This window comes from Coenobita brevimanus, chromosome 6, assembly GCF_032717465.1.
Source record: "Coenobita brevimanus isolate Jiangsu-jjx chromosome 6, ASM3271746v2, whole genome shotgun sequence".
NCBI classification, from domain to species: domain Eukaryota; kingdom Metazoa; phylum Arthropoda; class Malacostraca; order Decapoda; family Coenobitidae; genus Coenobita; species Coenobita brevimanus.
The window spans coordinates 64815200-64836350 of NC_136959.1; the positions used below are offsets into that span (position 1 = coordinate 64815200).

At 40.2% G+C, this 21151-nt stretch overlaps 1 protein-coding gene across 1 annotated transcript in view; it reads right to left on the reverse strand.

Moving 5' to 3' along the window:
* LOC145401638 (leukocyte tyrosine kinase receptor-like) overlaps positions 1-21151 on the reverse strand; it is a 161747-nt gene that overhangs the window by 28064 nt on the left and 112532 nt on the right. The window contains 1 exon segment of the mRNA XM_080273833.1: positions 14544-14655. Coding sequence (XP_080129959.1) covers positions 14544-14655 — 112 coding nt within the window.

Consider the following 21151-nt stretch of genomic DNA (forward strand, 5'->3'; position numbering starts at 1 on the left):
TAGATAACCCTTAACAAAATCGTCTGGTGTTAGCTGAATTTAATCCCTGAGTTCGCACAAACTATGCTCTTTTTACTCTTAACTTGGTCCACATTTTTCGTCCTTTTGCAGCTTATTACACGTTGCTCAGTGGCAGAAAAGGATGGTGCTACGGCTCTACATCCTTTCCATAGCACTTCTTCGTGGCTAGCATCATATCTCAGGACCCTTTCCTCCTTTCCACAGCACTTCTTCGTGACTAGCATCATATCCCAGGACCCTTCCTCCTTTCCAAAGCACTTCTTCGTGGCTAGCATCATATCCCAGTGTTAACTGATTGCTACAGCTCCGTATTCAACATGGAGAGCTGGTAATTTTGGGCCAAGTTAGAGTAAAAAGGGTATAGGAAAAGTGTTAACAGAGACTGGTGGAACTCTATTAGTGTGAGATTTTCAGCTCAGGAAAATCGTCTAAGGTTGACTCTAATAAAATACGAGAGTCCACAGCAACGGAAAGCTTAGTGTAAAAAGACGTAAAAAACTAAGTAATTCTGGTAATAATCAAATACAGACAAATGATAGACAGGTGGGCAGGTAGACAGACAAATACAGACGTAGGTAGGTAGGTGGGTAGCCAGCCAGGTAGGAAGACACAAATAGGTACGTATGTAGATAGACAGAGACAGATAGATAGTCATAGATCTATCCATCTATCTATTGCAAGACGTCTCAATCCTGTAACGGGTGGCCACAAACAAATCGCCTCCATGTCGCCCTGTCCCCTGCCATTTCACTGCCCTCCCCCCAGCTCACACCTCCTCACTCATATACCTCTCCACTCCATCCCTTCATCTCATCCTCGGCCTCTCCCCCCTCCACCTCACTCATACACTCCTCGTTAGTCTCTCGCTCTCAGACAAATAAAGTAATAATATAAACAGACAATAAAACACTGAGTATGAAAAACAACAAAATCAAAGAAAGTAATTACATAACACTAGTAATTACAATAAAAACAAAAACAACAATAATATAAGAGAAGTAAAAAATATGGAAAAATAAGTGGAGGAAGAAAATTATGGAAAAATAAGTAGAAGTAAAAGTATGAAAAAATAAATGGAAGTAAAAAATGAAAAATAAGTGGAAGTAAAAAATGGAAAAATAAGTGGAAGTAAAAAAATATGGAAAAATAAGTGGAAGTAAAAAAAATATGGAAAAATAAGTGGAAGTAAAAAAATATTGAAAAATAAGTGGAAGTAAAAAAATATTGAAAAATAAGTGGAAGTAAAAAAATATTGAAAAATAAGTGGAAGTAAAAAAATATTGAAAAATAAGTGGAAGTAAAAAAATATTGAAAAATAAGTGGAAGTAAAAAAATATTGAAAAATAAGTGGAAGTAAAAAAATATGGAAAAATAAGTGGAAGTAAAAAAATATGGAAAAATAAGTGGAAGTAAAAAAAAATATATATGAAAAAGTGGAAGTACAAAAATATAAAATGGAAGTAAAAAAAGAAAGTCGAAACAAAAAATAAGGAAAAATAAGTGGAAGCAGAAAGTAAGGAAAATATGTAAACTTAAAAAAAATACATAAAAAAAAAAAGACCTGCTGCGCCGTACCGAAATTCAATAAACGAGCGAGGAGGGGAAATATCAGAAGCATCAAGCCTTCCTCCCCCCAAGAGAGTGTCATCGTCTTGTCACGCCTCCATCTATTCTTCGTCCTTGTCCGAAGACTTACATTAAAGAAAATACATTCATATATAGCCTGGTGAAGTGAGATGTTTCTCCAATAGATAAATCGAGAGAGAGAGAGAGAGAGAGAGAGAGAGAGAGAGAGAGAGAGAGAGAGAGAGAGAGAGAACCAAGAAAAACACAAACAAGAGAATATAAAAATAAAAAATAAAATTGACAAGAATCAGATATAAAAAGAACAGCAGAGAAGGGAATAGGATATAAAATTAGCAGATTAGTAAGAGAACACCAGAAACGGGGAGAAAAAAATCAGAGATCATAATTATGGGGAAAAAAAGACAGAAACAAGAAAAAGCCCAGTCAGGCTGTAACATTAAAATATCAAAGGAAAAAATAAAAAACAAGATAGGAAATGAATCTAGGACATTAATTACAAGTGAAAAAAATAACTAAAAAGCAGAAATACGAAGAAAAAAAAAAACATGAGAAGAATCAGAAATAAAAGTCACATTAATGGAAGATACATTAACACAAAAACACTTAAGAAATATAAGACAACGATGACACCAACAGCACCAAATGAGGGAAACAATAGGCCAAACCAGAGTAAAAACAGAACTACAGATAAAAGGAAAAAATAAGAAATAAAAGCCACATTGAAAAGAAACACACAGAAATACTTGAGAAATAAAACTGACAAATATCACTCAATGGGAGAAATAATAGGCTAAAAAAAGGGTACAAACAGAAGTGATATCCCGAGATTGGCAAATAATACAACTGAGGCAGATCCTGAGAAATGAGATCAACAAATAACAGCAACAGGAGAAAATAACAGGAGAAAACGAGAGAATAAAGAAATAATATCCAGAAGATGAATTGAAGTAGGTAAACAAGAGACGAACAGATGAGAGAAACAAGAGAGAAAAGAGACGAATAAAGAGAAAATACGGAAAAAACAAGAGAAAGACAAAACAAGAAAAAAGAGGAAAAACAAGAGAAAAAAACGAAAAAATAGGCAAAAAAGGCAAGAGAAAAATACACAAAAAGAAGAGAAAAAAGACAAGAGGAAAAAAAAGCAAAAGAGAAATAAGACAAGGGAAAACAGGCAAAAGAAGGAAACAAAAAGACAAATAAGACAAAACAGAGAAAACGTGAGAAAAATGAACCGAACAAGAGAAAATACACAGACAAGAGAAAAATTACATGAACAAAAGACAACACATAAAAAGACAAAAAAAGAAAAGATGATAAAAAATAAAAACAATATCCACAGATAGTCCAGGTCCTCAGGTGGGGCAAGGAAGACATTTAATTTCCGCTGGGTAATAAGAAAAAAAAATTGTACAGAAACCAGGCTACGCTGTTTTATTTTTTTTTTGTCCTTTTCTACCCGTCTATCATCTGGTCTGGTTTTGTGTGTGTGTGTGTGTGTGTGTGTGTGTGTGTGTGTGTGTGTGTGTGTGTGTGTGTGTGTGTGTGTGTGTTTTAACAAAGTCGAAAGAGTAGTTACTGTGAATGAGTATATTTCAATGTCTGTACTGATGTGTGTGTACTCTTATGTATGAGTATGTATTTATGTATCTGTGTACGTATTTATATCTGTGTATGTATCTTTATATGTATTTATATTCTATGCATGTTTCTATGTATGTTTCAATGTACGTATTGACGTATGTGTATGTGTTCATGTAAACACAACAGCTCATCGGCACACTGTCTGATATAAATAAAAATAAATAAATAAATAAATATATATATATATATATATATATATATATATATATATATATATATAACTATATATATATATATATATATATACCGTGCAGGTAAAAAAGTGATGCTATTTTGGTGCAGATCAAGGTCACAGGGCGAGGTCAGGGTCAAGGTCATAGGTCAAGGTTAGGTATCGAGTGAGGCGTCGCTGTGATCTCGGAGCATTCTGTGTGTGTGTGTGTGTGTGTGTGTGTGTGTGTGTGTGTGTGTGTGTGTGTGTGTGTGTGTGTGTGTGTGTGTGTGTGTGTGTGTGTGTGCGTGTGCGTGTTTCTATTTCTTTTCTATATCCATCTATTTCTGTTCGTTTCTTTGTCTCGCTTTCAGTTCACCCCGTCCCCTCACCCTCTACTCCAGTTTCAGGTGCTCCAGCGCCTCGAAAAGGGACTCTGTCCGTCCCTCTCCCACTGATGATTTTCGGAAATGATTTGGTTCATCCCCGTTGACTTCAGCGACTTTAGCTCCACCACACCACACCACAACAAATCACACCACATCAAACCACACCTCTCCACACTACACCACTCCACACTCACCACACCACACCACACTACTCCATATCACACCATGGGCATTAACTGATGGGTCCTGAAGCTCCCGCATCTAGTACTTTTATACTTTTAAGACACCTCCATCCTTATCCCTTTCCTCTCTCTCTCTCTCTCTCTCTCTCTCCCATTCAATTAATTCTCACTCTCCTCCGCGCCCACTCCATCTCATACTCCTTCACCCCTTCGTCTCTTCCCCCCCCCCTTTTTTTTTTTTCACCTACTTTCCTCTTCCCTCTCCTTCCCTTTGCCTCACCACTCCACTTCTCTCTTCCTATCAATTACTTGCTCTCTCATCTCACTCTCTACCCCTACATCTCCCATTCCTCTCTCTCTCTCTCTCTCTCTCTCTCTCCTAGTACCCTCGCCACCTCAAAGGGAACGTAATTACTCGGTGCTTTTAGGGTAATGGTTCCCACCGCTTCCATTCGACCCTTTTGTTCTTTTTTTCATCAGTCGATTTTATTCAACTTATATACGTGTTGTCTACTTTTCTATACTCTTTTCACTCTACCTTGGCCTAAAATTGGCATCCCTCCATCTAGAATACCGAGTTAAAACAACGGATTAACGCTAGGATATGATTCTAGTCACGATGAAGTGCTACAGGAAGTATGTAGAGCCACAGTAGCCTTCCTCCGTCAAGGAGCTACGTGAAATAAGCTGCAGAAAGAACGAAAAATTTGGGCCAAGTTGAAGTGAACGAATTAGGGCTTATATCTGCAACCTCCAGACGATTTCATTCAGATTGAGGGAGGCTTTTTGAACTGGAGGGGTTAGACACGTCCTTCGTAAACCCCATCCCTACATGCGGTCTACCCAAAACTGAAAAAAAAAAAATAAATAAAAAATAAATGTAGTGGCAGCATGATTACTTAGAGAGGACCCACTCACACCTGTGTGGGCAGACCTTTGTTGTTGGGTCTAAGATGGTCTCCCCTCGCCCACTGTCAAAAAACAGTGACAAATTCTGAACGTTCTCTTGTTATGACAGCCAAACAACAAATACAGCAGTAACAGTAAATACAAATAACAAAAACAGCAATAACAGTAAATACAAATAACAAATACGTCAATAACAGTAAATACAAATAACAAATACAGCAATAACAGTAAATACAAATAACAAATACAGCAATAAGAGGAAATACAAATAACAAATACAGCAATAACGGTAAATACAAATAAATACAGCAATAAGAGGAAATACAAATAACAAATACAGCAATAACGGTAAATACAAATAACAAATACGGCAATAACAGTAAATACAAATAACAAATACAGCAATAACAGTAAATACAAATAACAGAAACGGCAATAACAGTAAATACAAATAACAAATACGGCAATAACGGTAAATACAAATAACAAATTCAGCAGTTACAGTAAATACAAATAAACAGAGCACCCTTTTGTTCGGCAGATACACGAGAAACACAGGAAATATGGTCACTGAGAGAAGCCTTTTTAATCCTGAATACAACTGATTTTAGGTCACAAAAAGGCATAAAAAAAAAAAAGACGTCATTTTAGTGAACTGGGTAATACCGGGGATTTTAAGACGAAGTGGAAAAGCCAAAGAAAAGTCTAATGGTAGTGTGGAATAACGGCAAAGCAATGACAAACTACCTCCTCTCTCTCTCTCTCTCTCTCTCTCACACACACACACACACACACACACACACACACACAAATCAGAAATACCAAACAATAAACTTAGTACTAATCATATGTACAAAAATACAGCCATGTAAAAACAATATGCTAAACGAGAGAGAGAGAGAGAGAGAGAGAGAGAGAGAGAGAGAGAGAGAGAGAGGATTCCTGGAAAGAAGTGCGAAAACACTGAAAGTAAAGGAAGAGAAACTGAAGTGTGTTTCCAGGTGTGGGTAAGAGTGTGGGTGTGGCAGGGGTGTGGGTGTGGCAGGCGTGGCAGGAGTGTGGGCGTGGCAGGGGTGTGAGTGTGGCAGGCGTGGCAGGAGTGTGGGCGTGGCAGGGGTGTGGGCGTGGCAGGGGTGTGGGTGTGGCAGGGGTGTGGGTATAGCAGGGGTGTAGGTTGGCAAGTGTGGATGGGGTGTGGGTGTGGTTGGGGGTGTGGGTGTGGTTGTGGGAGAAGATGTGGTTGGAGTGTGCGTGTGGGTAAGGGTGACCGTGTGGAAGTGCATGTGGGTGTAAATGTGGATGTGGGTGTGGCCGGGGTGGGGGGTTGGTGCGGCAGGGTGGGATGGGGTCTGACGTTGGCTGATGACGTCATGAGAGAGAGAGAGAGAGAGAGAGAGAGAGAGAGAGAGAGAGAGAGAGAGAGAGAGAGAGAGAGAATGTGATGCTATGCTATGTCAGTGTGGATAATAATTTTACGATGAACGTTTCCCTTTACATCACAATATCCCCCCCGTCCCCCCCCCTCTCTCTCTCCACGGGCTCAATTTCCTGTCACTCTGCTCTTTTTCATCCCTATCATTTTTTTCCCCTAGGCACTTCCTCCTCTGTCTATGTGTCTGTCTCTAGTTTCATATATACATTTTTTTTTACATTCCTATTTATTATTTTCCCTCCTCCCCACTCCCCTCCCTCCCTCCCTCTCTCTCTCTCTCCCCCTCTCTCTCTCTTTCTCTCCCTGGCCTTGACCTGAGAGGCCTCAAAAAAAAAAAAAAAAAAAAAAAAAAAAAAAAAAATCAGAGTTGGTATGTTTGGTGTGCGTTTTTATTCCAAGTGAACGGTGTTAAGTGAACAATGGATAGATAGAGAGACAGATAGATAGACGGACAGGCAGACAGACAGACAGAAGGGTGTTTGAATGGGTGGATGAATGGAGTAACAGACAACAAGGTAGATGGATGGATAGATGGATGGATGGATGGACAGATGGAAGGAAGGGTTGGCTGATGATTGAATGGACTGATGGAAAAATACACACACACACACAACCAACCCCTCCCCCTCCCGCAACACATCCAACTCCTTCAGCAAGACATTTTTCTTTTCATTCCTCAACATATCCGCTCCAGGGGTCCCGAATCCCCGGGGAAATGAGACTGGAACACACCAAAGAACCAATTTCGCTGCCATAAGAGGATTATTAACCTTCGATATACTTAAAAGGAGAAATTTATCGTGTATCCATTTGCCTATCTATGTATGTACGTATCTATCTATCTAGCTATTTATATAATTTTGTGTGAAAGGCATTAGAAGACTACTGTATCTACCTACCTACCTATCCATCTATCTGTCAATTTATCTATCTCCCTACCTACATATCTATTTATAATAATCTGTGTGCATGGTATCAAAAGACAGTATATATTCATAAAGGTTAAGAGGCTAAACATAATTTGCCATACTTAATATAAACTAAGAATTTAACATATATAAAAAAAATAATTACACATTTATTCATCATTCTGGAACATCAGTCTGGAAATCATTAGCCCTTCGTATACTCCATGAACAGCGACACGTATACTTTTTAATTGTACCAAATATCTAGTTTACCATACCTGAAAGAGGTTACAATGAATCACATGGATGTATCAGATTAACATGGTTTTTATTACGCTAGACTTTATCGCCTGTATATATCAGATGACGGTGTAAAAAAACAAAAAAGGCCCCTGGTTATAAATAGTCACAAATTGCGTTTTTCTTTTTCTTTTGTCTATGGAGTGGAGAGGTATATGAGAGAGGTGTGGTATGAGTTGGGAGCAGGGCAGTGAAATGGCGGGGGACAGGGCGACGTGGAGGCAATTTGTTAGTGGCCACCCCGTACGGGATTAAGGCTTCTGGCAATAGATAGATAGATATTTTTTTTGTTGTAGTACGGTGCCGTGCTTTTTGTTTGTTTGTCTGTTTGTTTTCCTTCCCAAGACTATGTTAAGCAGCTTTCTACGGCGTCCTATTAGTGATGGAACTACCAGCCAATCACGCTTATTTTCCCATACTTGCTCCTATAGTCTTTTTATTCTAACTTGGCCTAAAATTACCATCCCTCCACCATGAATGCTGAAATGAAACAAAAGAGGAACACTAGAATATGATGTTAGTCACGAAGAAGCGCAGTGGAAAAATGTGCAGCCGCAGCTAATTTCTTCTGCCTCTCAGCTACGTGAAAATAACCGTACAAGGACGAAAATCAGGGCCAAGTTAATGTGAAAAGATTATATCAGACGATTTTACTCAGCTCAGGGAAAACCTCTCGAAGTGAAGAGGTTAAAAATATCCGTCAGTCGCTTCAGGTCTCTCTCTCCCTCATTCATATTACGACATACTGGTGGTAATGGTGTTAAATGAATCTTTACTAGTGAGAGAGAGAGAGAGAGAGAGAGAGAGAGAGAGAGAGAGAGAGAGAGAGAGAGAGAGAGAGAGAGAGAGAGATTAAGTACTGCACCCAACAAAAAAGAAAAAAAAAATCCCAGAAGTCCAGAAAAAAAAAAACTTTACACTTCAAATTAATTTTTTTTCCACACACACACACACACACACACACACACACACACACACACACACACACACACACACACACATTCACAATCTTTGCAGTATTTATTTTTCACTACCCTGATGAATGGGTCTCCTTCCTTTCATTATTCAGGAGAGAAATGAATAACTCTCGTCCCCTCATCACAAAAGGCCTAATGGGAAAGAAAACGAGATGACGTGTTTTTGTGTGTGTTTTTTTAAGGTTAATTGACGTCTTTTGTCTGGGTAGTTTGGTAGACGAATGGAACTGTGATGAGTTTTGAGCTAGAGAGAGAGAGAGAGAGAGAGAGAGAGAGAGAGAGTGTGTGTGTGTGTGTGTGTGTGTGTGTGTGTGTGTGTGTGTGTGTGTGTGTGTGTGTGTGTGTGTACAGCCAACATCTTCCTCCCTATCATCTTTCCCTTCCTCCCTTCATCCATAATCCGCCTCCTCTCACTCCCTCTTCACCCATCCCTTTCATCTCACACACACATCCCCTCTCTCTCTCTCTCTCTCTCATCAGTTTCTTGCTCCTTTTTGTCCACTTCTTTCCTTCATCCTTCGTCTCATTTTCTAATCTTCTCTTCCCATTCTCCCTTTTCCCTTAATACCTTCCCCGGGGTGACTTATTCTGCATAATTTTTTGCCTACGAACTCTAGAAATTCACTTTTTTTTTTTTTTTTAAGGAGTTAATGACAGCTATAATAAACCTCCCCATTTTATTTTTTTATATTTTTTTGCAATCTTGAGAGCTGACAAAATAAAAAAATGCAAATGAATATGTCGCCAAATGGACAGAGCTAATCTCCATTTCTATCCTTCTTCCCCCCCCCTCTCTCTCTCCCCTTCCCTCTTTCCTTGTCTCGTCCCCTCTCGCTTCCTCTTTCTTTCCTCTCCACCCACTTTCCCCTTCCCTTCTTTTCTCCTCCATTGTTCTCAGCACTATTCACTTTCTCTTCCTGTTAATCCCCTCCTCTCCTTTCCAACCTTCCTTCCTTTCCTCTCTTCTCCTTCCTTCTTCTCCTCACCACTCCTTCTCACTTTTTCACCTCTCTGTTTTATTATCCTCAGCCTTCTCTTTCAACGCCTCTCATTTCCATATCACACACACACAATGTTTTTCTCGGTGTGTGTGTGTGTGTGTGTGTGTGTGTGTGTGTGTGTGTGTGTGTGTGTGTGTGTGTGTGTGTGTGTGTGTGTGTGTGTGTGTGTGTGTGTGTGAACAAAATATCTGAAACAGTTCTGGTTTAACTTTAACCAAACTAAACGAAAAGGTTGAGGATCAGACAAGAGATGACTTACTGTTCTTTTTTTTAAAAGAACAATACGTTTAAGGTCAAGGTCACAGAGGAAGGTCATCATAATTATTACTGGTCCGAATCAAATTAAGGTCTGTGGAAGGTTTCGGGGTCACACAAGGATTAAGTAACGTGATTTGGAGTCACACAAAGGTCAAGGACACAGATTAATGTCAAATATTCGGTCTGTAATTGCTGACCGCGGGTGTATCAATCTATATTTTCCTCTTCTCTCCCTTCCTGGGCTCTCCCTCCCTCTTCTCTCCCTTACTCTCCTGAGCTCTCCCTTCCTCTTTCCTCCCTTGCTCCCTTCCTCCATCCTCCCTTCGTCTTCCCTCCCCTGATGCCTCCTCCTCCTCACCCCGCCCTCTCAGTGTATTGTTACCTTGTCAATATCATGGCGGGGATTAACATACCTGGCCTAATTAACCTCTTCACCACGAATGAGACGGGTCTGAGAGAGAGAGAGAGAGAGAGAGAGAGAGAGAGAGAAAGCGGGCTACAATTAACACACACACACACACACACACACACACACACACACACACACACACACACACACACACACAATAAAAACTAAACAACAATATTGGCGAAATGCATTCTCTCTCTGAATGCTTTTACAGTTTACAGAAAAAATGTTAAAATCCACTAAAATCCCATGCCAAAATGCTCTAAATCCCTCACACAAGAGAATATGAAGAGTTGAATATATATATAAAAAAAAAACATGAATGAATATATAGAAATGTATTATGTTCCGAGGTATGTAAAAATCCTACTCATCTTTTTTTTTTGGGGGGGGAGGGTGGGGGAGCTTAACATTTTCAAGTCCGATTTCCAACTATTTCATGATAAACAAAAAATAAAAATAAAAATCAAACTATCTAAACACTGATGAAAATACGAGACTGGAAATACAGGAACAAAGACATGGCACAATTATGTATTTTATGTATCGTGAAAAAATATGAGGGATTTTTTGGCGACTCCTTAGCGTTCTATTATTATTATTATTATTATCATTATTCAAGGTGTTAGAGGTATAATATTTTCTACGCCAGGTTAAATATTTGAATTCAGTAATTTTTTCAATGATAGCCAAAAAATCAATGTGGATGCCATGATGAAAGATATGAAATAAACAAATAAATATGTTACTGTTTTATATATATTGCTTAAGTGACACAGGTGAGTCTGTGGAAGTAGGGGAAAACATATATACATACATACGTACATACATACATACATGCATACATACATACATACATAGATACACAATGAAGCCCCTTCCTTTGCGCACGAGTCATTTTTGCACCCAACTTCCACCCCCCCCCACACACACACACAGACACAGACACAGACACACACACACACACACACACAAAACATTATGCACTAATACAAGCCTCCTCTAATGGTTTCACTATCTTTAACCCCCCACCTCTCTCTCTCTCTTTCTCTCCCTCTCAATACAAACACAAACCACCACTCCATCCTTTCATTGTCTTCCCCGCTCGCACACTCGCACACACACACACACACACACACACACACACACACACACACACACACACACACACACACACACACAGAAACCACTGCTACCTCTTTCCATTGTCTTCCTCACCACGCAGTCTCTCTCTCTCTTTCACTCTCTCTCTCTCTCTCGGGTCCCTCCTTAGCGGTCTGGCAATATTCATAAGATGATTAATTAATGTAAGGTGAACCACATGAGGCAACAGAGAGAGAGAGAGAGAGAGAGAGAGAGAGAGAGAGAGAGGGAGAGAGAGAGAGAGAGAGAATTCCTCCTTTCCTCTTCCAATATTCTTCTTCTCTACTCTCCGGTTCTCTTAATTCCTCTCTCTTTTCTCATTTATCCTTAATTTCCTCTTCCGTCCTCCTCTTTTCTCTTCTCCTCTCTCTCTCTCTCTCTCAGCTTTCCTCACAACGCACTCCTTTCTCTCTCGCTCTTTCTCCCTCCCACACACCAACATTCTCACCTCCAGGTCTTACATACTTCGTTTCTCTCTCTCTCTCTCTCTCTCTCTCTCTCTCTCTCTCACACACACACACACACACACACACACACTCTGGTTCCCCCCCCTTCTCTCTCTCTCTCTCTCTCTGGTTCCTCCCTCTTTCAATTTTCTCGGTTATCCCTCCATCCTTACTAAGGCCTCTCTCCATTTCCCTGCCCCTTCTCTCTCTTTCTCTCTGAAATATGGAGAGATGGTAGGCGCGAGAAGGAGGAGGAGGAGGAGGAGGAGAAGAAGAGTGAGTGAGAAGGGTAGGGAGGATGGGAAGAGGCAGAGGAAAAATCAAAGGAAGAGAGAGAAGACAAGAGAAGGAGAGGGAGGAGATGGGAGAGAGGGAGAGGGGAGGGAGGGGGGGAGGGGGAGAGAGGGGAAAGGGGAGGGGGAGGGAGGGGAGAGCGGTGAAGTGAGTGGAATGATGGGGAGAAGTGAAGCAACGAAAGAGGGGTAATGGGAAAGGCTGGGAGGGTGAGTGAGTGGGGATGGATGGAGAGAAGGGAGAAGGTAAAGAGAGGGAGAATAAAGAGACAGGGAGCATGGAGAAGGAGAGGAGGAGGTGAGAGGGAGAGGGGTAGGGAAGATGGGGAGGAAAGGGAAATGAAAGTGGAGGTAAAGGAGAACGTGAAGGGGAGAGGGAGAGAGAATGGGGAAGGGGGAGATGATGGGATGGAGGGAAGGGATGGGAGGGGTAGAGCTGGGGGGGTATGTGGAGCGGAAAAGAAACGGGGAGTAAGAGAAGAGGGGAAAATGGGAGGGAAATGAGTAAGTGGAGAGAGGTGAAGAGGAGAGAGAATGGAGGATGGAAAAGAAAAAAGAAACAAGAGGCGAGGGAGAGAATGGCCGATGGAAGGAAAGAAAAAGTGATAATGAAAAAGAGGAAAGAGGAGGAGGGGAGAGAGAGAAAGAGGATAGAAGAAAAGGTAAAAAAGAGATGTGAAAGAAAAAATATGGGAGAGAGAGAGAGAGAGAGAGAGAGAGAGAGAGAGAGAGAGAGGGGGGGGGCAATAACACCAAGGTCAAAACAAGGTCATACATAGATTCAATCAAGTACATGCACACATAAACGTACACTGATGTGCACACGTACAGGTAGGCCTACATATACACAGATTATCCCTCACATACACACACACACACATATATACACGCATGCGCGCGCGCACACACACATACATACATACATGCGCGCGGTTCTCTCTCTCTCTCTCTTTCACGGGGATATAATCACACGTTCACACACACATTTATCCATGTCTCTCTCCCCCCCTCACACACACACATACACACACATCACACACACACACACAAATTCTCCCTCTCTTTCCCTCACTCTCTCAGCTGCCCTCACAACGCACTCCTTTCTCTCTCTCTCTCTTTCTCTCTCCCACACACCCACATTCTCACCTCCAGGTCTTCCATACGTCGCTTCTCTCTCTCTCTCTCCTGTTCTCGCCACCTCCAGACAACTTCCTTCAGCTTCGGGAAAATAAATCTCAGAGTGAAGGGGTTAGTACAATCTCCTTTTAACTCCTTTATTTCAAGATCATTTCCTTTATTACTTTATTAATTGGAGGAGGTTTGTATTCACCCCTGTCTGTCTGCTTGTTTTATTTGTCTGTCTGTCTGTCAACAAGATATATGAAAAAGTTGTGGATGGATTTTAATGAAGTGCTGTGGATACGTGGGTTATGGGACAGGGAAGGGTGGGGTAAATTTTGGTGGTGATCTGGTATAGGCGTCAGCGGAGGTATGCGTTCCCTGAGTTATGTGTTCTTGTTTTATTCTTGCAAGACGAGTTTATTCCGCCTAAGAGAAAAATCGCAATGAAGTTAGTGTGGGCTGTGAGAGAGAGAGAGAGAGAGAGAGAGAGAGAGAGAGAGAGAGAGAGAGAGAGAGAGAGAGAGAGAGAGAGAGAAGGGTATTGTATTTAGGCAAACACCAGATGATTTTTGTTCAAGTGAGTGAATTAACCGACTAATATCAAGAGGGTTTTAAAAAGGCTTAATAAACCCTCTTTGCTGCTAAGGACTAACACCAGACGATTATCCTGTGCTGAAAGAAACCCTAGCGACGTCCATGGCAACCTTAAATCTAAACCCCTGTAGGCCGAGGACGTTTTAATTTTCGGTTTTAGGTGGAAGGCTATACATGAAAATTCTTCAGTTCGAAAAATGTCTAAGAATAAAAATGTTAGATATTAGCAAAAGGAAAGGGAAAACTGCGTCCTCGGATTGAAGGAGTAAAAGACCAAGATATATAAATCCTAAAAATAAAAAGTAAAACAATGACATCAAACCCAAAATGAAAAAAAAAAAACTATGTGATTCTTAAAAAAAAAAAAATCTAGACATGCAGAGAACTAAATCTTAAAATCAAAATTCCAAAGAAATCAAAATCTAAATCCTAAGAAGTAAAACACCTAAAAATTTAAATAAAAAATCTAAAAATCTATAAATCTAAAAACCACAAAATAAAAATATCTAAAATATAAAAAATTCGAAATCCTAAGAAGTAAAAAAAATGTATAAATCTAAAGCTCTCCCCAAATCTAAAAATTTATAAACCACACAAAAATATCTGACATCAAAAAAATCAAAATCGTATGTAAAAAAAACGAAAATCTACAAATCCAAATTAAAATAAATAGTCTATACATTTAGAAATCACAAAATAAAAATATCTAAAATCTGAAAAAAAATATGTATCTTAAAAATCTAAAATTCCGATTAACTTTGCAGGGTGTATTGTACTCACGAATGCATGTCTTTCCGTCGTCGCTCAGCTCTCTATCCTTGTCGCACATACACCGCCGCTCCCTCATGTGCTCGTCCAGGGATACACAAATGTAGTCACACCCGCACTCGCCCTGCAGAGGTGAGCAAGTGATGATTAAGTGGTGAGGAAATGGTGAGTTAGCGAGTGAGGATGAGTTGGGTGAAGACTGGGGGTAGGTGAGTGAGTGAGTGAATCGAGAGAGAGAGAGAGAGAGAGAGAGAGAGAGAGAGAGAGAGAGAGAGAGAGAGAGAGAGAGAGAGACACGGCGAAGGTAAATGTGAGCAAGGGAGTGAGAAATTAAAGAGATGCTTAGCAGGAGTTCAGGCATGCATTTCTGTCCTCTGGGGTGAAATGCATCAGGTGTGTAAGAGATAAAAATAACGATAAAATGAATATGAATAAATAAATCAGTGAACATAATATACAAATAAATAATACATGAATAAAGATAGGCAGATAAAATGATTAGCAAAAAAATACATGAATAAAGCAGAAATAAGTGATAGAAAAATAACTAAAATAAATATAAAAATTAATGATAAATAAAAGATACATAAAGAAGTAGATGAAGAAACACAATTATCAAGAAGCATTAGGCAAAAAAAAAAAAAAAAAAAAAAAAAAAAAAAAAAAACACCCAGTTACAAAATAAATAAAGCGTTGAATACAAAAGCACATCTTCCGTCCATTAATACTTATCTATCTGAGTTAAATAGAGGTACGAATATTACAGACCTAATTATTATATCGCTGTAAACATAAACCATCACTCACTTCACTGCGTTAAATAATGAGACAGTGAACAATGACTTCTGAAACTATGGAAAGGCACGTTCGGACTTCCTATTTTTTTCAGAATGTTGCGTATGAGTTTCGTAATAGTTAGATGAAAAAGTGAAGGAATGGTGCAAAAAAAACCGACCGACATACATCAACAAAAGTACCCTCTAATAATATTGTTACAGTGATACATTTCATTTATTCATTTATCATCTAATCCTGTGTCGCCCCATGAGGGCTTGGCAAGTTGGTCCTGACTTTTAAGATGTGAGTCACCAGTCTCACTCATCCCTGAGTGGCATTACGTGAGCAATAAACCCCAACCACCCCTTTGATATAAACATGCACAAGCTCAATCCGACTGGAGCGCCTTAATTACCCAATACACCACCAGGCGCCATAATTTGGTTATATGGATACCACCCGACGTAGTAAATGGATTCCTGGTGTACAGGAAACCATTTGGCTTGTCACTCAGTGTAGAGTCACCCACAGACAGAAGGATGAGGAAACAATGAAGGAAAGAAAGACAGAAGAGGGAGTGTGAAGCCACTCGCAGGCAGAAGGACGAGGAAAAAATTAAGAAAATAAAGACAATAAGAAAGAAGGAAGAGAGGAATGGGCAGACACTCGAGAGCTGCACTACATCCAGTGAGTGGATGGTGAGCGCCTCCAGCTACCAATTACAGTGAAACATAAACTACTGTAATTTAAGTACAAAAAAAGTTACACAGAGATAGGAATGACACAAAATGAAGCAACAAAAAATTAACGTCTATTATTCGCTCTGATACAGGTACAAAGGTAACAAGGCTTAATTACCTGCAAAATACAAAGGTCTATTGTTCGGTATTCATTACTATTGCACGGATTACACACGGGTAAAACACACACACACACACACACACACACACACACACACACACACAATTCCCCCCCCCCTCTCTCTCTCTCTCTCACACACACACACACACACACACACACACACACACACACACACACACAACGCACACACACACACAACACACACACACACACAGTCAGATAGCGAAGGCCAATTTCGGTACAAACGGCCCGGCATTAGTACACACAGCGGTGACATATAAAGGTGTGACGCCATCTGCTGTTGGTGTGTGGGAAGACGGCCGGGCCGGAGGAAACGGGCGACCAAATGCATGTCCAGAGTCGGGGATATGTAAGAGAGAAAAAGACACAAGCAACTCATAAATAATAAGTCTCACAAAGAAAAATGTTAGGGGTATGCACTCCACCTACTGCTGCAGCGTGGGAGGGACTGGTGGACCCCAGGTAAAGGGCTGCCTAACTTATGACCAGATTGGGAAAAGAAAATACAAGTAATGAATATAAACAAAATTGCGAGTGGCTGTGGGAATGTATGTGCCATGTGTCCGTATGCTTTTTTTTTTTTTTTTAATTCATGGACTTCAGGGAACGGGCTGCTGAGTTTATGGCCAGACACATACATTAATATAAATACACTGGGGGATAATCTGCAGGCCTTGGGGGGGGGTGCAGTTTATACAAATTGGAGGTTATTCTTAATGTATCGTCTGTATTATCACTGGTACCGTTTCAATGCTGAGTTTTTTTTTAGTGGGAATAAGGATGATGGCGATAATGATGATAAAATGATTCCCTTTTTCTACTACTACTACTACTACTACTATTATTATTATTATTATTATTATTATTACTACTACTACTACTACTATTATTCTTTTTCTTATTTTTCTTACTCTTATTACAGAGTGCGCGATAAGGAAGGGAGGGCGGGAGAAAAAGCACTCTTTGGGGATGAAGCGTTGAGAGCAAAGCAGAATTTATGGCCCGGGGAGATAATGCACACACACACACACACACACACACACACACACACACACACACACACACACACACATACACACACACACACATACACAGACACACACACACAGTCACGCACACGCAAACACTCTCTGGGTTGACAAAGTTTGCTGAAGAAAATTGAAACGAGAGAGGGTATTAAACTGTAACTAAGAATACGTATCTGAGAGAGAGAGAGAGAGAGAGAGACAGAGAGAGAGAGAGAGAGAGAGAGAGAGAGAGAGAGAGAAATATATATATTTTACACCCCGTTGCATTTTGTGTGCGTGACAAGGAAAACCGCATTAAAAAAATCACCTCTCATAATTCCCCACGTCACGCCGCCCTCCCTCATATACCCAGTTACATAATCGTTAAAGGATCATGCGTTTTAATATCATGGTATATATTCAACTCCTTCACTACAATGACGTATATCTCATTCCATACTTTTTTTTTTTTTTTTTTTTTTTTTTTTTTTTTAGCGAGTCTTTTCGAACTGCGATGAAATATATCCTACAACGATTCCTTCAGACATTTTTTTCCTTAGCTGAGTAAATCGTCAAAACGATGCAAGAATAGACAAAAGACGTCACCGTATTTAAGGGACTGAAAAGGGTAAATAACAAGAATTAAAAACGTCTCTGGACCGGCCATTAAGTCGGAAGGATGGAGGGTGCTAAGGAAGAGACGAATTTTTGGCTTGAATTTCAGAAGCAACATTTGTCTTGGCTTAACTGTCAATGGTCTGACGGGAAAATATATGGAAGGAACGAAAATGAAAACAAAAAGTCGCTGAAAATTCTCTCTTTTGGTTTGCACGAGTGTAACTAAAGCAGACAATTTTTTCTAAGTCGAGTTTTTCCCCTTGAACAGGATCCGCAATTGCTGAGCTTCCACCCACGACCCCTTTCACAGCCCCAGGGTGAGCAAGGACAGGGGGGGAAACTAAATCTACAGAATATACTACTAAAATGAACAACTGAAAAGGAAGGAGGGGGACAAAGGAAGGGTCAGATGGTGAGGAAATTTCACGAGAAGGAACAATTGACATAATCCGACACAGCCCAGGCAAACACAAAGAAACGTAAACGGTAAGGAAAAAAACACACATTTCCCCTAACTACGACCCGCAACCGTCAACTGTTCCATCCAGGTTCCTATTTCGGTTCCATTTGTGAACCAGCTGGGGCAGACACCTAATCCCGTGTTCTCGTCGGTTAAGGAAACTCCCTAACACCTACTCCTAAGCTATTTATTTTGGTTACTACACCTTACAGTCCTATTCTGTGTTATATAAATCTTCAAACATTACCATACTCTGCAAAATTAGTGTATAAAAGGACATTAACCAGTCATATCCGAAAATTAACTGCCAAGGAAGAGGTGTTAGGGAACCTGCTAACGAGAATACCAGCTCTAGCACAAAGGTCTCAAAGTCTATCAGGGAATCCATCTTAAGACTTCTTCAAGGTAAGCAAAGAAAACCCCTGTAATTACAGTGATACGCGGAACGGCAACTGAGAGAAGCAGTTTAACCAGGTAATTGTCAACAGCGCTACCCACACACAGCCAAGTCCTTCTTAGTATTTTCTCAAGACAAACTGCTCAGGATTACGGCTTGTGTAGATATTGTGCACGAAACCGCTCATTTCACCAAGCCAGAAAAAAAAAAAAAGAAAGAAAGAAAGAAAGAAAGAGAGAACGACAAGGCTCCTTAGGTTATAACTCACCTGGCCGTGTCGTTTCAACAGCTATTCTTTTTCCTCTCTTTTTTTCCGTTTTACATCCGATAACTTAATTCAACAAAGAGTGGGTTATAGAAGCCTGGGACTACTACTACTACTACCACTACTGTTAGCTCTCTCACGGTCTGAACAACTCTCGTATTCCATTTCAGCACAAACCATACTATTATATTATTAACATTAAGTGACAAAAGGGTGGGATTGTTAATTCCAGAGTAATATATTACAAAGGAAAATGGTAACATCTCTTACATACAATTACATAAGTTTGTACAAAAATAATTACTTCATGAATAAATGAGTTTATGATTGTAATTATCTTGCTTCCAGGATTATAAGATTAAACCAAAAAATGTTAATTTGTTCACTCAATAATTATTCCATTACTATAAATATAAACCAACACGCACACACGCTCTCTCCCTCTCTCTCTCTCACACACCTCATTAATAGTCTTGTGTGTTGTTATCATAAGTCAATGTCATCTATCTTGAGACAGACCAAAGGAAGTGAAGCCCAGTAGAAGAAAAACAATCTCCCAATTTAATACCCTGAAGACTTTAAAAAAATCTTACTCCTGCTGCCTTCAGACGATTTTATTCAGCTCAAATAAAGGGAAGTCAGATTAATGGTGCTTTTTCTGTGTGTAATTTTCTCCACCATTAGTTTCATCATCTTAATGGGAAGATTTTGATGGTAATGGGCTGGAAAAAACGGCCTCCATTACCCCCCATTTAACACCACCAGGTCCTTTGCCATTTAATTCTTGTTACTCGAGAGAGAGAGAGAGAGAGAGAGAGAGAGAGAGAGAGAGAGAGAGAGAGAGAGAGAGAGAGAGAGAGAGAGAGAGAGAGAGAGAGAGAGAGAGAGAGAGAGAGATTAATGAGATGAGTGGGCGGAGTGACAAAGTGGTGCAGAGTTTACCGAGAGACAAATTGAATTTACTGAGTGACTAAATTGACTCACGTGCAGAAATGAATAGTTCACTGTCGCTGACCTACTGACTCCTTGACTGAATGACTCGCTGACCTACTGACTGACTGACGAACTAACTGACTCGCTGACCAACCGACTGACGGACTGGCTGAGCTATCTGACTACTTATCTGAATGTCTGCAGTATTGGATGAGTGAATGGTTACCGATCTAAATGTCTGATGAAATAACTGACTGACTGGCTGACTGTAAGCTTGACTGACTGACTGACTGGCTGGTTGACTGGCTGGCTGGCTGGCTGGCTCGCTGACTAACTGACTGACTGACTCACTGGCTGACTGACTGTAAGTCTGACTGGCTGACTGACTGACAGATGGACAGACAAATGAGATAAAGAATGAATGGATGAATGAGGTGGTGAATGAACGATGAATGAATGAACGATTGAATGAATGAATGAACGAACAAATGAATGAATGAATGAATGAATGTGCGTGTTTGTGAATGTGTGAGTTAGCAAAGGAGTAGGTGAATAAGTGTGTGAGTGAATGCCTAAATAAATGCAATGAATGACTGAATGAAGAAGTCTATCAATGTGTAAGTGAATGAGAAAGGTGGCTGAATGAATGCATAATCCAAGAAAGTTTAACATCCTCTCCTTGAAATTCAAGAAAAATGCCAGTTATTCAGCCTTTTAAAACCTCTGAGGAAGGGTAAATGAAGAACGAATGAATAGTGACTGTAGAGTGAATGGAGTGAATGACGATTGAATGAGGAGTGAATGGAGTGTGAATGAAGAACGAATGTGCGGTGAAGGAGCGAATATGGAGTGAAGGGAGAATGAAAGGAGTGAATGAAAAGTGAACACAGAAAGAAAGTAGGATGAATGCAGTGTGACTGAGGAGTGAATGTGCAGTAATGGAGGAATGAATGTGGCGTGAATGTAGAGTGAATGTAAAGTGAATAAGGAGTGAAATACAAGTGAAGATGTGAATGTGGAGTACATGTGAAGTGAATAAGGAGTGAATGTAGAGTGAATGTGGAGGAACGTAGAGAAAGTGAAGTGAAAGAGGAGTGACTGTGGTGTGAATGTAGAGTGACTGGTGTGGATGTGAAGTGAATGTGGAGTGAGGGAATAGATATCATCACTGGGCTCCATAGTATCTAGGGGAAATGAAGGCGAGGGAGCCAGATTGGTGTGTGCGTGTGTGTGTCAGAGAGAGAGAGAGAGAGAGAGAGAGAGAGAGAGAGAGAGAGAGAG